At 54.7% G+C, this 16,969-nt stretch overlaps 1 protein-coding gene across 1 annotated transcript; it reads left to right on the top strand.

Annotated features, from left to right (window-relative positions):
* Window positions 1–1,908: 1,908 nt before the first annotated feature.
* INKA2 (inka box actin regulator 2) lies at window positions 1,909–14,087 on the top strand. Its single transcript, XM_060086503.1, has 2 exons — window positions 1,909–2,135; window positions 12,827–14,087. Exons 1-2 carry the CDS (start codon window positions 2,079–2,081, stop codon window positions 13,667–13,669), a joined length of 900 nt encoding a protein of 299 aa, XP_059942486.1. The 5' UTR covers window positions 1,909–2,078; the 3' UTR covers window positions 13,670–14,087.
* The last annotated feature ends 2,882 nt before the right edge of the window (window positions 14,088–16,969 follow it).

The following is a 16,969-nucleotide window of genomic DNA, read 5'->3' as shown; positions in this document are numbered from 1 at the left end:
AGAGGATTCAACTCAAAAACTGGTTCACCTGGGCTGGAGACCTCAGCCCCATCCTTGGGAATGGCTCCCACTCTGAACTCTCCTCGTGTCCTACCCAAAGGGGCCCCTTGGGGATCTCGATTCACAACTGCCAGGAAGCCGGGGGCCGGGCTCTGCAACGCTGAGTGGACCAGCGGGCCGGACTCGCCACGGGCGGTGGCCGGCCTGGGAGAGCAGCAGGAAATGCATTTTCGGGCTCTCCCAGGGGGCGTTGGAAACTCGGGGGCGGATTCTCAGCTCCACCCCGCGGCCGTCGGCTTTTCTGACCCACGCGGGATCCTGTGCCGCGATCTCGAAGGGAGCGAGGCCACCTGAGTTGGCGAGCAGCCACCGAGACACAGGCTTCGGACTGGGTTCTGACCCACCTGTGTGCCTTTTCCTTTTCTCTATCCAGCGGCTACCGCTGCCCAGCTTCATCCAAAGGGGGCAGTCAGGGCTAGGCCGAGAGCCCTAGGCAAGGTCCACTATAATTGAGAACCCGGGGCTAGGTGGAGGCCACCCGACTGGACTCTGCAAAGTCTTCATTTCTAAGACGTTCATTTTTATCCTCCCTCCCTCCTTCGCTCTCACCTCTCCATTGGTAACAGAGGTGGCGCTCTTTGCTGACACGGATCGGAATGGCCGAAGTTTCTGCCTTCTTTCTTTGCCCCTTCTCTCGCGTCTTCAAAGTTGTCTCATTCGGAGATCCCTAAATTCTGCCTGGGGCAAACTTTCCCCCGTTAATTACCTTGAAACAACAAGTCGCCAATTGCGCTAATTATTCTCGGGCCCTGCAACACCGCCCCCCCGCGGGCCAGGCCGTATTGCAGGGAGCCTGGGCACCGGGTGGGAACCGCAGCCCCGACGCACGCGGAGGCCGGCGTTGGGGGTCCTGGGTTCAGCTGGGAGGAGCGCCCGGGCAGGCCTGCGGCCCCTCTCGGGTCCATCGCCCAGGACCTGGCTGGAGCTCGCACACCTCCGGGGCATGGGCCGCGTCTGTTGAATAGAATGTTAGCAGCTTTGAGGCCTCTCTCCCTCCCCCGACCTTACAGAGAGCTTCGCAAGTGGCCAGAGCAAGAATTAGGATAACTGACGCCGCCGGAGTACTGCGGGAGAGAAAGACCTGCTCCTCCACGCCTGCCCACCCTACTGAAGGCAGCCTCCGTCCCATTACCCCATTTTATGTTTTCATGAAGAATCATTACCTGAAATTATGGTGTCTAGTTTTTATTTTTTTACCTGTCTGTCTTATCCCCTTCCCTTCCGCTACCCCTTGTACGTTCTTGAGACCAGAGACCTAGCCTGTCTTGTTCAGTAACCGCAGACCTATAACCCTGCAGAGGGTACAGTAGAGCCTCCATTGCTTCGTGTTAAATACGTGAACGGACCGAGCGGCGGCTCCTCCACTCCAGGGGTGAGGAGTAGACTGGAAGGTGAGGTAGACCCACACTTCCAGAGTCCACTTTTTTGAACACTTCAGAGTTCAAAAGAGCTGCCGAGTGGCATTTGGGGTGGAGGGTGTTCCTTTTCTGATCGGAGTTTGGGAAACAGTGTTGACACTGTGGTACTCAGCTTCTTCCGAGACCGCTACCCAGTTCCCATCCGTAAGACGGGGCTCTCTCTGGGGGTCACGTGCTTTGTTGGGGGGACGTCGGTACAGTCTGGCGTCACGATATCCCCCGCCGCACCGGCCAGGACCAGGTAGGTGTCCCTCATGTCAGCCCCCCAAGAGCGGAGGCCCTCGCCTGGTGCACCCACCCGCTCCAGGGCCCACCCACTGCAGCCCAGCCCGCGCCCCCCCGTGCGTTCTTCTCATTGGCTGAAGCCATCCCTCCTGCATTCTCATAGGCTGTCCCACTTTTCCCTCCGCCCCCAGCACGGACTGCGCGCCGCGAGTAGCCGGGAAGCGGCTCCAAGTCCGGACCTGGGAGCAGAGGCTCGGCTCGGCGCTGAGAGAGGCGCGGAGCGCGGGGGCCGCGAGCCGGCCGAGCGCGGTTTCGGTGGGACCGGTGTTCCCATCCTGGGACTCTCTCGTGGAGCCGAGCCCGGCCAATAGGCGCATGAGGAAGAAGAGAAGGGAAATGGACTGCTATTTGCGCCGCCTCAAACAGGAGCTGGTAAGAGCGGAGTGGGAGCCGGGGGCTGGGAGGGCTGCTCCACCACGACGGGTAACTGGCCTCCGCCAGGACCCCGGGACCGCGACGCGCGCGGGGCCGAAGCCCAGAGAGGAGAGGAGGGCACACGGCGAGCAGGCGGAGGACAGGGCCTGTCCTGAGGGAAAGGGGCCCCGAGGAAACTTGGAGCAGAGACTTGTGTGAGAGGGAGGCAGGCACGAACGAGTGAGAGAGACGGAAGGAGCCAAGCAAGCCCAGACCGAAATGTGCCCAGAGACCCGAGGGAGCAAAGAGGGCGCACCCGAGACGCGGTGGGACCCGGGCGCCCGCACGGAAAGAGCGGGACGCGGCTGCCGGGCAGCTGGGGCTGCGCGGGGCGCCGGGAGGAGGGTGCGTGGCCCCAGTCCTGCGCGGGGCAGGAGGTCGGCCAGGGACTGCTCGCTCGAGGGGAGCTGGCACCTCCGGGCACCCCCCCAGCCGTGGCGGCCGGGCTTGGCAGGGCTGGCGCGGCTGCAGGGGCAGGCCCTGCCGGCTGTCTGCCCGAACTTGCCTGCCAGCGGGGAGGGGGCTGGCAGCTGGACCGGCGGGGGCGGGCCCGGCGCGGGAGGACGGGCGCCGCCTGGCAGCTCGCGAGCGGGAGTGCGGAGGCCCAGCCAGATGTCAGGGGTCTGGGCTGGGGGAACGAGGAGGGAGCGTGCAGAGGCCGGGGTGCGGGGGCCGGGAGAAGTGGCACAGTCTAGGGGTCGGGGGGTGGGCGGCGGGGCGTGGAAATCGCCCAAGTGGGGAGAGCGGCGCCTGCCGAAACTCCGTTGTGGGAGGCGCATTGCTTCTTACTGACTTAATATCCCTCCCCCTCCCACCTGCCCCCTCTCTTGTTCTATCCACCACCAGAATTCAGACAGATATTATGCACGTCCCCCACCTGGGCCGCCACAGCCGTCTCTGTCAACCAGGCTCTCCTAGGGCTTTGCCTCCGCCTCTTTTTGTCCCTTTTAGTTTGTTTTTCTTGGAGTCGACCTCTTTTCGGTCTCACTTTTCTCCCCTCTTTCTTCTTGCTTTTCAGGGCCAGGGGCACCCAGGCTGACAACAGCAGACCTGGATCCAAAAAGTGCCAGCCCATGGCTCTCCAGATTCCTTGACAGCCTCTCCCACTCCTGCCTGCAAACTGTCCACTCTTCCCGCTGGGGAGGGAACTTGGCAGCTTTAACAGGGGCCAGCATGGGGGGAGGGGGAGCTTGTAGCAGCAGGTGTTCTCGTTGATGCTTCCTGGTCAAGTGGCCCAGGCACTCTTTCTGTCTGTCCCACTACGGGGCCTGCCTTCTCAGGTCAATGGTCACTTCTCTGGGACTTCCTCCCCAAGCCCTTTTGGTGGTGACACTCAGATGGGAACGTTACCCAGAGGAATGCTTCTTAGATGAGGGGCAGAAGAGTCTCCATCATGTCCTTTCCCATACTCATTTTCTCATGCTTTCCATGTCAGTTTGGGATGGCTGGCCCCAGCCCACACATGATTCTGACTTGTCCCATTCACTTGTCCAATACCAGAAAGAAAGGTCAAGGTTGCCACAGATAACGTCTTAAGTCCAAGGGCCATGTTGAGAAAAGAATCTAACAGAATCCTCTTTCTTTTGCTTGGAATCTGGGACCACACCACCCACCTCAGGATCTGCCTTAATAGAGGGTTTGTGGGTGTTCCTGGCACGGACTTGAATTTTAAAATCCTACTGATCTGCATTTTTTACAGCACCTTAGGTGGGAGGTGGTGAGGGGGGGCAAAGACAGTCTGTGGACGCCGGAAGAATAAAAAAGGCAATAGGAATCTGCACGGAGCTGAGCTCCAGGTCTTGATTTGCATGCTCTCCTGCCAAGGACTTGAGCCCCAGTCCCCGGAAGGAGGAAGGGGAGAGGCTGAAGTCACCCAGCTCCCCATTAGCTTTCATTTGGCTCTTTGTCTGAACAGCTTCAGCCTTTGACTCTCTTGGAGAGGAAGCCAAATGCCTGGCCTGGGGCCCAGAAAGACACTCAGATGGGAGAGCTCTGCACCCTCCCTCCACCCATGGTGTTCCGCCCCCTCCCCAGTGCCAGCCTGCCCAGAAAGGAGACAGAGCAGAGTGACAGGCAGAGCTATTAGAGTCTTGTTCACTCCCTGATACCTCAGCCCAGTGCTTAGGCAGAGCCAAATCTCAGTGACTCTGTTTTCCCAATGGAGTGAAGGAGAAAGTGGAGCTGAGTTAGCTCAGGCTCAGCCTTTTGGCTCCTCTAAGGACTTTGGGGTTTGAATTCACCACAGCTTGGTTGTGCCTGGGTTAGGAAGGTGTTGGCTTGTTTATCCTTGGGTCTGCAATGGGGTGGGAAAGGCTTATAGTCAGTATGTGTCATGAGCTTGAAGTGTGTGTGTGTGTGTGTGTGTGTGTGTGTGTGTGTGTGTGTGTGTGTGTGTGTGTGTGTGTGTGTGTGTGTGTGTGTGTGTGTGTGTGTGTGTTCATCCCAGGCAGAATCTTCCCTGCCACCCAGGAGGACTGTGTGGTGCTTGGCTTTGCCCTAAGTTAGTGTGTGCCCAGGAATGGCACTCATGTAATACTAGTCAAGTTCTACATTCATTTATGCCGTTAAATTCCCTTCAAGAAGCATACGTCCTACAGACACTGTGGGTTAAAGCTGCTAGAAAAAGAAACATTAAGGAGTTGTGAAATTATCTTTGTCGAGGGTGTTGTGCACTCCTCTCCTGCCTCCTGGTCCTGCCCTTGGCCCAGAAAATCTAGACAAGAAGAGTCTGATCTTGAAAACCAAAGTAGCAGAATTTCCCAATTTCCTGAAGCAGAAAATTTGCATTGTAACAAGTGAGCACTGGAGAGAGGCTGAGAATTTGGGGATCCTGGCTCAATTAGGTTGATGTCTGGAGAACTGGCCCTTCTCCCCTGTTTGGAAGAGGACAGGGATCTGGTTTCAGGGCTGAAATGTAGCAGGAGAGTAGCAGCAGCTGACACACTTCTTCCTAAGGATGAGGGGGTCAGGGCTGCAACTACTCAGTAGGGAATATATCTCTCCCCCCTCCAGCAGCCAAAGAGGGGCCCTGCCTGAACACAGGCCTTGGGACCAGCTGTTCCTTATACACTGCTCCCTTGAGGGCTTCCAACAAATGGGGTAGACATAGGCACACAGAGGAAGCAGATGTAAGATGCTCACAGGGTGTTGCTCATAAGTTCAGATCAGTGTAGAGCAAACAGAGTGCATAAAGGCTGAGTAAAATACAGCCAGGGTGGGAAGGCTTCCTGGAGGAGGCGGAGGTTGATGGAACCAGCTCCTTTAATGTCGATCCTAGCTGAGGCATGGTGAAGCAGCAGAGAGACTTCTCTCAGGCTGGGGAAGGTCCTTCTAGAACAACTTGGTGTTCCTAGAAGGCAGTTATCTAGCCACTAGTGGCCACAAGTTCAGGAGATTCTGGTACATGGAGGAGTACCAGAGCATAACGGCAAAATAAGGAAGAGATAAGAAGGTGATAGAGGAGGTACATTAGGAACAGCCTTCAGCTCTTGGGACAAAAGAGCAAGTTTCCTGAGGCAGAAAAAAACTTCTGCAAAGGATCTCATAATGTGGTCTCCCTTGATGTTTAGAGCTAGAGTGAAGAGGACTTTGCCCTAGACAATGTGGGGTGGGAAGAGCATGGAGCACAGGATTTGGGGTCAGGCCAACTTGAACTCAAAACCTGGCTCTGTGTGACCCTGGCAGATTATTTGACGTCTCTGTGCCTTAGCTTTCTCATCTGTAAAATGGGGTTTTAAAAGTACCTACTTTATACAGCTACCGTGAAGATTATGTCAAGTGCCTCCCCAGCTGTATGTCCCTAGCACATAACACAGTACCTGATGTGTTGTAAGCACTTGGTAAACTCACAGTGATGAACTGATCAGACTGGTGTGCATGTGTCATTCGTTCACAGAACACACTTATTGAGTTCATACTATGTTTAAAGCACTTTGCCAGGCACAAGTACTGTGGTTATAAGTATAAACAGACACTGATCCTGCCTTCAGAGAACTTAGACTTTAATAGGAGTGATAATAATAACAACATATTGATGTTAACAGTTATTGATATGCCAGATATCTCAGGTATTATGTCAGTTGCCAAAGCAACACTAAGAAGTTGTACTTCCATTATCCCCATTTTATTAATGGGGAGGTTAAGTGACTTGGCCAAGGTATAGAGCTGATAAGTGGCAGAGGTACCATTCAAACCCAGCCAGTCTGACTGCAGATCTCACACTCTTAGCCATTATATGCATGCAAATGTCTTGTATAGAAACAGAGGATACATACTAGATGAGAGCCACACATTCAGTGCTCTGAGAGGGAGGAATTACCTCCAGCTAGGGGATCGGGAAGGCTTCATGGAAGTGGTAGCATTTGAACCACACCTCGAGGGATAAATAGGGATGGGAACAGGAGAAAAAGAGCATTTCAGGCAGATGATGAAACAACATGACCAACGTGCAGAGATGGAGGTAATGGGGGTGTTTGAAGACTGTCTAGAGGAGACATTTGAAGACTCACTGGATTATGGCTAGAACATAGGGTATATGCAGAAAAAGAGTGGGCAACAGGGCTGAGAGAGCTGTTGAGAGCAGAAGCGGGGGTGGGGTTGAATGCCATGCTAAAGAGTCTGACCTTTTCCATAAGCATTGCTGAGCAGCGTGGTTAGAGACCTGCCTTGGGATCTAGGAGGTGGTGGTGGTGGGGATGGGGGGAGGGAGGAAATTGAGGCGGGAAGATGAGGTAGGTTATTACAAGAGTCCACACAGGAGAGTATAAAGGCCTGAATCAGAAAGGAGAAAAAGAAGGTAACTCTTTGAGGTCCCTTGGTTGCCCAAGGAACTTGGTTGACTGGCTGCATTGGAGAGGGGCTAAAGCTGGACAGGGGAGAGGTGAGGCTGAGAGGCAAGCTCCCTGCAGGGGCGAGACTGGGCCCCTCTCTCCGTCTGTCTGCGTCTTGCCCAAGCCCATGGCCCCCAGTAGATTATTCAGTTGGGTGAGTGGGCTCATCCATTTCACACTTCCTCCTTTCTTTACCCTTCTCCCTCCTCCGGCTCTTGGCACAGTTTCTACCTTACCTTCCTGTTGAGAGTTCCAGCCAAGAGCAGGGGGCTGTGAAGGTCCCTATTCATGGAGGTGGAGAATGGGCCACTTGGCAAAAGCTGGGCTTTTCCCATTTCCGGCCCTGAACCCCCTTCTAGCTTCCAGAGGGGCTGAAAGGAACTGTGTGGGGATCTTGTGAGTAATGGGGGTGGGGGGAGCGAGGCAGGGCACACTGCCAGGTCCATGGGCAAAACCGGAGCCTGTGTCAAGGGATTCTGGCTGAGCTGGGAGAGGGCGTGAGATGGATGGATGGAGGGCACAGCTGTGGGATCAGTCAGGGGCCTAGGAGAGGGCTTGGGAAGGTTGCCGAGGATGCTGGTGTCACATTTTCCCATCCTTACTCCTCCCAAACCACAAAGGCCCAGCGAGTGCCATGGAAGGGAGCTGTCCATGGGCAGCTGAGCCCTCACCACCCCACGGAGGGCTCAGGGCTGGAGGGCCAGGATGGTGGGGTTTGGCTTCCCAGCAGCATCTTCCCCCTTCAGATGAGTCAGTGAAGAAACACCTTCAGTGGAAGTGAACTGAATGGGGTCTTGGAGTCCCTCCAAGACTTCACGTTCTTCCTCCCTATGTGATGATAATTGCCCTCGCACGGCCCACTGACTCTCCTGGTTTCTTCTCACAACAATCCCATAAGGCTGAAGAGTCAGGGATTATGATGACATGGAAAGCTCACTGGCCTGGAGTAAGAGAGCCAGGCACGGGGTCCCAGCCCTGCCACTAATCTACCTCAGAACCCCAGGCAATAGATCCGTGTTTCCACTGGAGGTGCTCAAGATGACATCAGGTGATACTCAGATGAAAAACTTAGTTTCAATAGATAGATAGGTGGCATTACCGTCTGTTTATGGCAAGTGATATATACATTTCATATAAGTTTCCATATAAATCCATTAATTTATATAAACAGATTTAAGTAAAGTATTAAGTAGGAGACTAGATCATATATAGATATGGTGAAATCATGAAGGAAAGTCTAGGGAAGTGTGTTTAGGAAACACTGAGGGAGAAAACGAACCTCTCAGCTCCCTAGCTTCCTAATTCATTAACTGGGGATAACTCCAACTGCCTCGTCAGCCTCCCGGAGCAATTGTGGGGGTCAGACAAGGTCATGTAGAAGACAGAGCAAGTGCTACACATGTGTGAGGGGTTATCATTTCACGGTCAGAATCCGAAGCACAAAAGGTTGGTGAATCTGCCCCATGTGGAGTGGCCAAGTTAGTCAGCTGGAGTGGGCCAGGTCTCCACAGGACAGCATGGGGCTCTTGACAAACCCTAGGAGGGTGCCCCGGGGGTCATCCAGCTCCACCACAGGGAGCTAGCCAGGGGCTGGTTTAGACTGCAGTGGGAGAGACTAAAGTTTGACAGGAAGAAAATGTTTAGAATGAGACATTTGGAGGCCCAGAAGATGCCGGGGGTGGGAGATGGGCTGTGGGGTGGGGTGGATACAAGGAGGGTGGTGAGACCTTTCTCAGAAAGGGTTCGCACAGCCGTCTCTAGGATACGCTTATCACGGGTGTTGTGCCTGGAGGTGGAGCAGGCTAGCTCTGTGCCTGTGTGCACATGTGTGTGTACAAGCGTGTGTGAGTGTATGCGAGCTGGGGTGGAGAAAGAGGGTAGTGCCTGTTAGAGCCATTCCCACTTAAACTAATCAGAACTAATTAGGCCTTCATGTGACTTTTCCACCTGAGCCCTGAGGGCAAGTTGGGTATGACTTGGTGCCGTCCTGAGGCACTGGGGGGCCAGAGAGGAACTCATCACCTACAGCTTGGGAGTTAGTGTTTGTTTCTAGCCTGGGATTTTCTCAGATTTGGCGCCTCTCCTTTATGCCCACCCCACATTGCTCCGGCAAGAGAAACCTTGGGATCTGAGCAGGTCCCACGCTCTGGGGAGGACAGCAGCCTGCCCTCTGGCTCTTTCTCCTTGGGTGACATCACTCCCCCGGGGCTGGGAAAGGCAGCTCGCTTCTCCGTCAGGCCCCAGCCGATGCTCCTGTCTACCCACTCCCTGGCCTCCCTGTTTCCCACACTTGGGCTTCCTTCTTCCATCCTCAGCCCCCTCACGGCTGCCTTCTTGCCCTCCAAGGTCAGCGCTCTGTGGCCGGCTGACCTAATCTGGCTGGACCGTGAGCAGGAGGATGCAAGGCTTCCCTTTCCTTCCTCTGTGTGGTGCCAGGGTGGGAAAAGGGACCAGACGAGGCGTTTCTCCTCAATCAGACCAGACAGGTGAACGGAATCCTATCACTACTGCGTGTTCAGGTTCACTGAGGAAGAAATGTTCTGGAAGTTCTCAGGAAGTCTTAAGATAACAGCCAAAATTCACCCGTAGGCCATGCATAAACACACGTTACCTCATCTCGTCTGTCCAAAGTTGGACCAGGCAGGAACTCTTATTCCCATTTTAAAGAATGGAGAAATTGGAGTTCCCTGGCGGTCTAGTGGTTCGTAGGATGCAGCACGTTCACTGCAGTGGCCCAGATTCAATCCCTGGTGGGGGAACTAAGATCCCGCAAGCCGTGCAGGGCGGCCAAAAAAAGCAAGAATGGAGAAATTAAAAAACAGAATTTAAATAGCTTGTTTAGATCACACAGCTATTACATGGCAGAGCTGGGATTTGAACCCTGTTCCATTTGTCTCCAGAACCCAAGATCTTAACCAATGCACTATCATTTTCCATAGGGCTGCACCTTCAGCTCTTATTTACTTAAATGGGGCCTCTGTTTTATGGGCATCCCTGAATTCATACATACCCACACATTCGTTCTCACTTGAAAAAGGTACAAAATGTCAGCATTATTTCTTAAGGATTTTTCCATACTGGAAAGGATTGAATGGGGTCATTTCATTCCTTCCACCGCCTCTGACCTGGACTGTGTTTAGCCTTCTGGAAGGAAGCTGGCAAGCTCCGACTCTGTGCCTCTTGGTGAAATGAAACCTTGAGAAACATTCCTAACCCTTTCTCCCTGGGTAGTGACTTACTGAGGGCAGCAAGCAATTTGGGGTGCTCAGTGGTACTCAGTGTATGTTTTATGGATATGTAGTAAATGCAGAGGTGCTAGCTGGGTTCTGGGGCAACAAAATGATGTGTAGATCTCAGTCCCTGCCCCCAAGAAGTAGATGCTCAATGAATGTTTCATCAGTGACCCAGCACTTAAATGCACAGAGGAGCTGTGAGTAGCAGGACGACAGGGAAGAGCATTTTTTTTTTTTTTTTTTTGCTGTACGCGGGCCTCTCACTGCTGTGGCCTCTCCCGTTGCGGAGCACAGGCTCCGGACACACAGGCTCCGCGGCCATGGCTCGCGGGCCCAGCCGCTCCGCGGCATGTGGGATCTTCCGGGATCGGGGCACGAACCCATGTCCCCTGCATCGGCAGGCGGACTCTCAACCACTGCGCCACCAGGGAAGCCCGGGAAGAGCATTTTAAGGATCACAGAAAAGGTTCTGATGGGAGTGTGGGGTGTATATGGGAGTAGATTACGCTTCTGAGTGGCGAGTGACACGGTCGGAGGTGTGTGTCGGGAAGACTGATTTGGTGGCCTGCAAGGAGGCTTCTGCAGCATTGCAGGGGGTAGAAGGGCAGATGTGCAGCCTCTGGGGACAAGAACGGGCAGTGGGGTGGGAAAGCCAAATATGACCCTGAGGTTCCAGGTTGGGGTGAGTGCTGTGAGGCAGGGGGCAGAAATAGGAGAGTCAGTGCAGCAGTTTGCCGGGAAGGGACCTTGAGGAGTTTGGTTTGGGGCTCAGAGTCTCCTGACTCTGCTCTGGGTCTTCCAGTTGTGGCTGAGCTGCCTCCAGAAGGAAGGGGTCAGGAAGGTAGAGGCCAAAGAGGCCAGAGCAGGGGGCCATCAGCAAGCGTGGCCACCCCGCAGGCTGTGTCTCCTGCTGCTGCCACTCAAATGGAGCACACGTGCCCAGCAGCCTGGCAAACCCCAGGCTGTCAGGCCCCGAACCACCACGTCTTCTTGCTCTTTCTTGGGGAAGGTGCAGGGTGTGGGCAATCCTACACGCAGCAACAGCTTCCTTGCCCTCAGGGACAGTCAGTCCTCCACTGTCTGTTAGCACTGCTGGCTCAGGAGAGCCTGGGCTGGCCCCTAACCCCCACCAAAGCCCGAGTTGGCAGGGGAGGGTGTGACCCTAAAGCCTGAGAGGGTCAGCTGCCAGCACAGCGCTGCAGAGCCTCTGCGCCTGCCCTCCCAGGCCCTCCACCCCTCCACCCTGTGGGCTTAGCTCTGTGCATTAGGACAAGGCTGGGAGGTAAGATGATCCCGGTGGGTCTCTGGGGGGCTTAAGAAACAGATGGTCCCCTTGCCTGAGGTTTGCCGTTGTAACGTGAGCAGATCTGTGGAGGGAGCTGGCGGAACCAAGGCAGCTTGGGCCCGGGGACGGGAACCTCGTGAATGTTATCAGACGAAGCATCCCCTGCCCAGCCTCCAAACTCGGCCCTCACCCAAGTCAATCTCTTAGCCCCTTCCAGCTGGCACCTGGGACTCGGGCCTTAGACACCCACAGAGGAGCTGGGGAACTGGCCCCCAGTGTCCCCACTCTTGCCTAGGACAGCGGAGCCAATTGGGCCAAGAAGGCAGGAAGAGCACTGGAGCCAAGTTTGAGAGCAGCTGAGAGGGGACAGGTGTTTGGAAGGGAGAGAAGGGCTGGGCAGAGCTGGGCAGGGGTCTCAGCAAACAGGAGCTTTGTGGCTCCTTATCTGTCTCCTGACCTGCCAGATGTGAACAGCAGTGAAAGGAAACCCCAGGCCTACCCTCCCTTTCTCTTAGGGAATCTGAGCCCCTCCTCTTCCCTAGCGTCCCTCTCAGCCCTCCTCCACTGCCCAGCCATCCTGAGGCAGTGCTTGGTGGTTAGGACTCTAGCATTTGGAGTGAGACGTCCTGTGTTTGAGTCCCAGCAGCGTGAGCCGTGTGACCTTAGGCAAGTTACTTCACCCTCACCGTGGTTAACTCATATGTTAACATGAGAATTATAATACCAACCTCCTAGGGTTTATATAAAGATGAAATGAGATGATGTGCACAGAATACTTAGCTCAACTCCTGTTACACGGTAACTGCTCACAAATTGTTATTTTCTTCATCATCCTCATCTCAGGGAGGCTCAGGAGAAGAAGAGGGCACAGACACAAAGGACACAGATGGCCACCGGAACTTTCTATACCGTCAAACTGATCTCAGCGCCACCTCTTACTATCTATGTAATCTTGAGCAAGTTACTTATGTGCCTCAGTTTCCTCATCTGTAAAATAGGAACGATAATACTACCTCATAGAGTAGTTGGGGAGATTAAATATAGATTAATTATACATATGCATATATGTATACATATATGTAGCTTAGGACGGTGCTTGTCTTAGCAAGTCAGCTGCTATTAATAGTATTTCCTTTATCCAACCATATCCGTGTCAAAATTCCTCCTCTCCCAGCCCTGATCTGCACTGTACTAGGCTGTACAGAGATGGGGTCAGTGGCAGGCTGGACTGACCCTGGAGGTGTGTGTTTGGGGAACAGCCCTTCCCCCTGGCTCACAGGCCCTGTGCTCTCTCCCCTGCAGATGTCCATGAAGGAAGTGGGCGATGGCTTGCAGGATCAGATGAACTGCATGATGGGGGCGCTGCAAGAACTGAAGCTCCTGCAGGTGCAGACAGCACTGGAGCGGCTGGAGATCTCTGGAGGGGGGCCTGCCCCAGGCTGCCCTGAAAGCCCCCGGACGCAGCTCGAGCCCCATCAGTGGGAGGGTGGCAGCGGTCCTGCCAGGCCTGCGGGCTGCTCTCCCTCCAGCCAACCCTCTCTGGGCAGTAGCGCCAAGCTTCCACCTCCTAGGAGTGTGTGTGGGAGGGAACTGGCTCCCCCGCCCAGGACACGGCTGCCAGAGCACCAGAGCTGTGCCCAGCGGGGGCCAGAGCTGGTGGAACCGGATGACTGGACCTCCACGTTGATGTCCCGGGGCCGGAATCGACAGCCTCTGGTGTTAGGTGACAACGTTTTTGCGGACCTGGTGGGCAACTGGCTGGACTTGCCGGAACTGGAGAAGGGTGGGGAGAAGGGTGAGACCCGGGAGGCAGGAGCCCCCAAAGGAGGGAGGGGCCCGCCGCGGGAGCTGGGCCGCAGGTTTGCCCTAACAGCAAACATCTTTAGGAAGTTCTTGCGTAGTGTGCGGCCTGACCGTGACCGGCTGCTGAAGGAGAAACCAGGCTGGGTGACACCCACGGCCTCTGAGCCCAGAGCCGGACGCTTGCAGAAGGGCAAGAAGCGGGGCCATTCCAAGGGCTCTGGACATTGCCCCTTCCCAGGTGCCTCGGAGCCCAGACGAGGGGAGAATCCTTCCACCAGCTGCCCCAAGGCCCTGGAATCCTCACGCTCTTGCTTTGATGTTAACACAGCGGTTTGGGTCTGAATCCTAGCGATAGAAATTTGACTGACCCAAAAGGGCCAGGTCCCAGTGCTGGGCCCCTGGGAAAGAGGCCAGGTGGTATGGCTTTCAAAAGCGTAACTCCAAGTCCCTTCCGCTGAGAAGGGAGGGAGAAGCAGAGGGTCTGGAGCAGAGCTGACAGGCCTGTGGTTGGGCGAGGCCGTGCTAGGGGCTGGCTGGTGGGGGAGGCGGGAGTTCCTGGACAGAGAGGAGAGAGAGAGAGAGAGAATGTGTGTGTGTTGCTTTGGGGCTGGAGGTGACAGCAGGAGAGGGGCAGGGGGAGAAGACCAGGAAATGCTTCTGACATTCCTTCACTGCCCCCAAAGACCTCAGTGTAACATTCTGCATGGATCGGGCACTGGGGCTGCAGGTTCCCCAGAGATGCTGCCAATAAAGACCTTCTTTCTCGTGTCCCCAGCCTCATAACTGTTTGCTTCCTTGGCAAAGCGCTGCTCCAGGCACAAGTAGTAAAGCCTGGCCCTCCTGGGAGTGGGAGCAGAGAGGCAAATTCCCACCCCCTTCTGTTGCCCTTGAGATTTCAGCCCATCCCTGGACCCTGAGAAACGGCTGAATAAGGAGTGTGTATAAGGAGTGCTTGGGGAAGCCCCAAGCCTTTTCAGAAGCACAGGAAAGGAAAGCTACTATCTGTATAGCACGTTAAACGTCTGAAAGCCTTCTCATATCCATTATCTCCTTCGTAAATGGGCGAGAAAGGCAGGTATCATCCCCATTTTCCAGATGAGGAAGTAAGTCTGGATGTGCTACCTGTCCAGGTACAGGCCGCAGGCGGGGGCTGACTGAAGAACAGACGCCGGGCCCTGGAATCACACACACTGCTTCCCCAACACCCTGTCTCCAGCTCAGAACCTCCACCCAGGGCACAAGAACATGTGGATTCACCAGTGAGGCAAGGTGAGCCAAGAAGAAATACGTGCTCATTTTAAAATGCCTTTGGCCTCATCTTCCCACCTCATCCAGGACAACCCAGGGTGGAGGGGCAGCAGCTCAGCTCTGGCACCCGTGGCTACACCTAAAGCCGTGCCGGGCACGTGGCCCGGAGAGCAACGCTGCCAGATCCAGGGCCCGCCTGCCTGTCCCTCCCACCCTGGCAGGGAACGCCCACTGGCTGGGAAAAGACAATGTGGGTCCCTGTTTGGGCCGAGCCTGACCAGGAGGGCACTCCATTTCTCCTCCCTCGCGTCCTCCTGGCTGAACTCCCCTCTGCCTGATGGGGAGTGACAGCTGCAATTAGAGGCAAGATGCCTTCCTGCCCTCAGAGCATTTAATACCAAATTGTAGAGGAAAAAAATAACAAGAAAGGCTCTTCCTGCATCCTGGACCCCTGGGGGCAGAGATGGAGGGAGGGGACTTAGAGTGTAACAGCCCCACAGCTCTAGTTGGAAGTGATTTAAGGTCACCCTCAAATTCCCACGCAGTCAAATGGTAGATGTGTAGTTTTCGGTGGCAGAAGCTACAAGAGGAAAGGTGCTTAATTTTTGTTTGTGTGTGCGCGCGCGCTGGCTATTGGCCAGGCAGTGTGCACATGGTCTTTCAAACTTCAAAATGACCCTAGAAGGTATTGTTAATACCTGGTAATTCAGTGGAGGCTTTTAGGGGTCATGTAAGCTGCCCATATGAGGTTACTAGCAAATGAAAGAACCAGGATTTGAAACAGAGGGATGTCTGGCTCCAAAGTCTGTTCTTTCCTCGTGTCTCCCTGGAGTTTACCAACCGAACTAGCCCTTTCTGGAGGAGGAAGCCCCTGCCCATCCCTCCTGTCTCCCCACAGAAATCTGAAATCCATCCTGGGTGAAGGCCCATTGGCTGTGGCTGCCTTGGGTGGTGGAGTGATGTGTGTGTGTGTGCGCACACGTGTAGAATGTGTGTGTGTGAAGATTCCACCTCCTGAATCGCTGAGTCCGGAGAGGAGGGAGCCATGGGCTGCTGGATGGGGGAGAAGCTATCCAGCAGTTATTCAAGAAGGCACCAGTTCCAAGTCAGGAATGATCCTACAGGAAACCAGGTCACCTCTTGGCCATTCATCTGTGACGCATCAGTTTTTTGGACCGGTCATTGCGATTCAGACCAGCTGAACAAAACTTTCTGAACACTTCCCAGTGCCAGGCATTGTGATAGGAACTAAGAACAGCAATGACAAGGACCCAGTTCCTGACTCAAGGGGTCCAGTAGGAAGAAAGAAGAAACTCTTAACCCAAAGGTTAGCCAGAAGGGATCCAAGGGAATGAAAACTCACTGTAACTTGGGCCAGAACAAAACAATTAGTGACATATGCTGCCACAAAATTCACAGGTGTTGGGCGCTACCTTCTTCGTGCTCTTATTTCCTTCTTAAGACATTCTGGAAATGGCTGCTGTTACTCCTATTTCACATGGAGAGGCTCCGAGAAGTTTAGCGACTTGCCGAGGGTCCCAGTGCCAGAGCTGGGATTGAAATAGTTCCAGCTGACTTGCAGGCTTGCGCTTTTCACACTGCCCCACAAACTGTCCATATTTACTCCAAAGCCAAGTCAAGAGGAACAACAACAAAACCCATCCTCCCCGCATTATCCATGCATGGAGAATAAATGGAATGCTGGCTGCCAGGGGCAGAATTTTGCACGGGTCTTGACAGGGCTGATGTAGTGCCCCGTCCCGTGCTTTGCTGATGAAAGATTAGGGCCGATTCATGTGTGTCCCCCCACCCCCATTATTTTTCCTTCTCCATCCCCTTCTGGGCTCCTGCCAGGCAAATGATGGAGACTATTTTACTGACCCTGAGGGGAGAGGTGAATGGGAATGCGTGCTGCCTAAGTGATACAGGAATGTGGTGGTGGGGGGGAGCCATGTGTGAGGGGAAGTAGTGGAAGGAAGTGGACAGAAATTGACAGCTTAATGCTGCCCCTGGGGCTCATTTTATGGTTAATTAGGACATGCAAATAAGCTGGAAGCTCATTTAATACCCTCCCTGGCATGGGGTCCGCCTCACACCTGGCCCACTTCTCTGGCAGGTACCGGGGCTCCCTGATTGGCTCAGGCATCTGCTCAGGACCCCACCTGCTTCTCTGTGGCCCTGAGACCAGAGTATGTCTGTAGATGATCCCTGGCCACAAGCAGGAGCTAGAAGAGTCCCTGTGGCCGGAGGGCCTGCCTAGTCCCCTTCCTTTCTCTTCCCACCCCTTCAGCCCTGGGACCCCTCTTTCCCAGAAGGTCCCTCTTCCTCAAGCACTTCCGCTGCACCACCCCTCAGGTGGAGATCCGAACTCAAACTTGCCCCGAGGACCAGGGA

This window comes from Mesoplodon densirostris, chromosome 2 (genome assembly GCF_025265405.1).
Source record: "Mesoplodon densirostris isolate mMesDen1 chromosome 2, mMesDen1 primary haplotype, whole genome shotgun sequence".
Classification (NCBI taxonomy): domain Eukaryota; kingdom Metazoa; phylum Chordata; class Mammalia; order Artiodactyla; family Ziphiidae; genus Mesoplodon; species Mesoplodon densirostris.
Note: the sequence above shows the minus strand (reverse complement) of the source record. Positions and strands in the feature narration are given on the sequence as shown.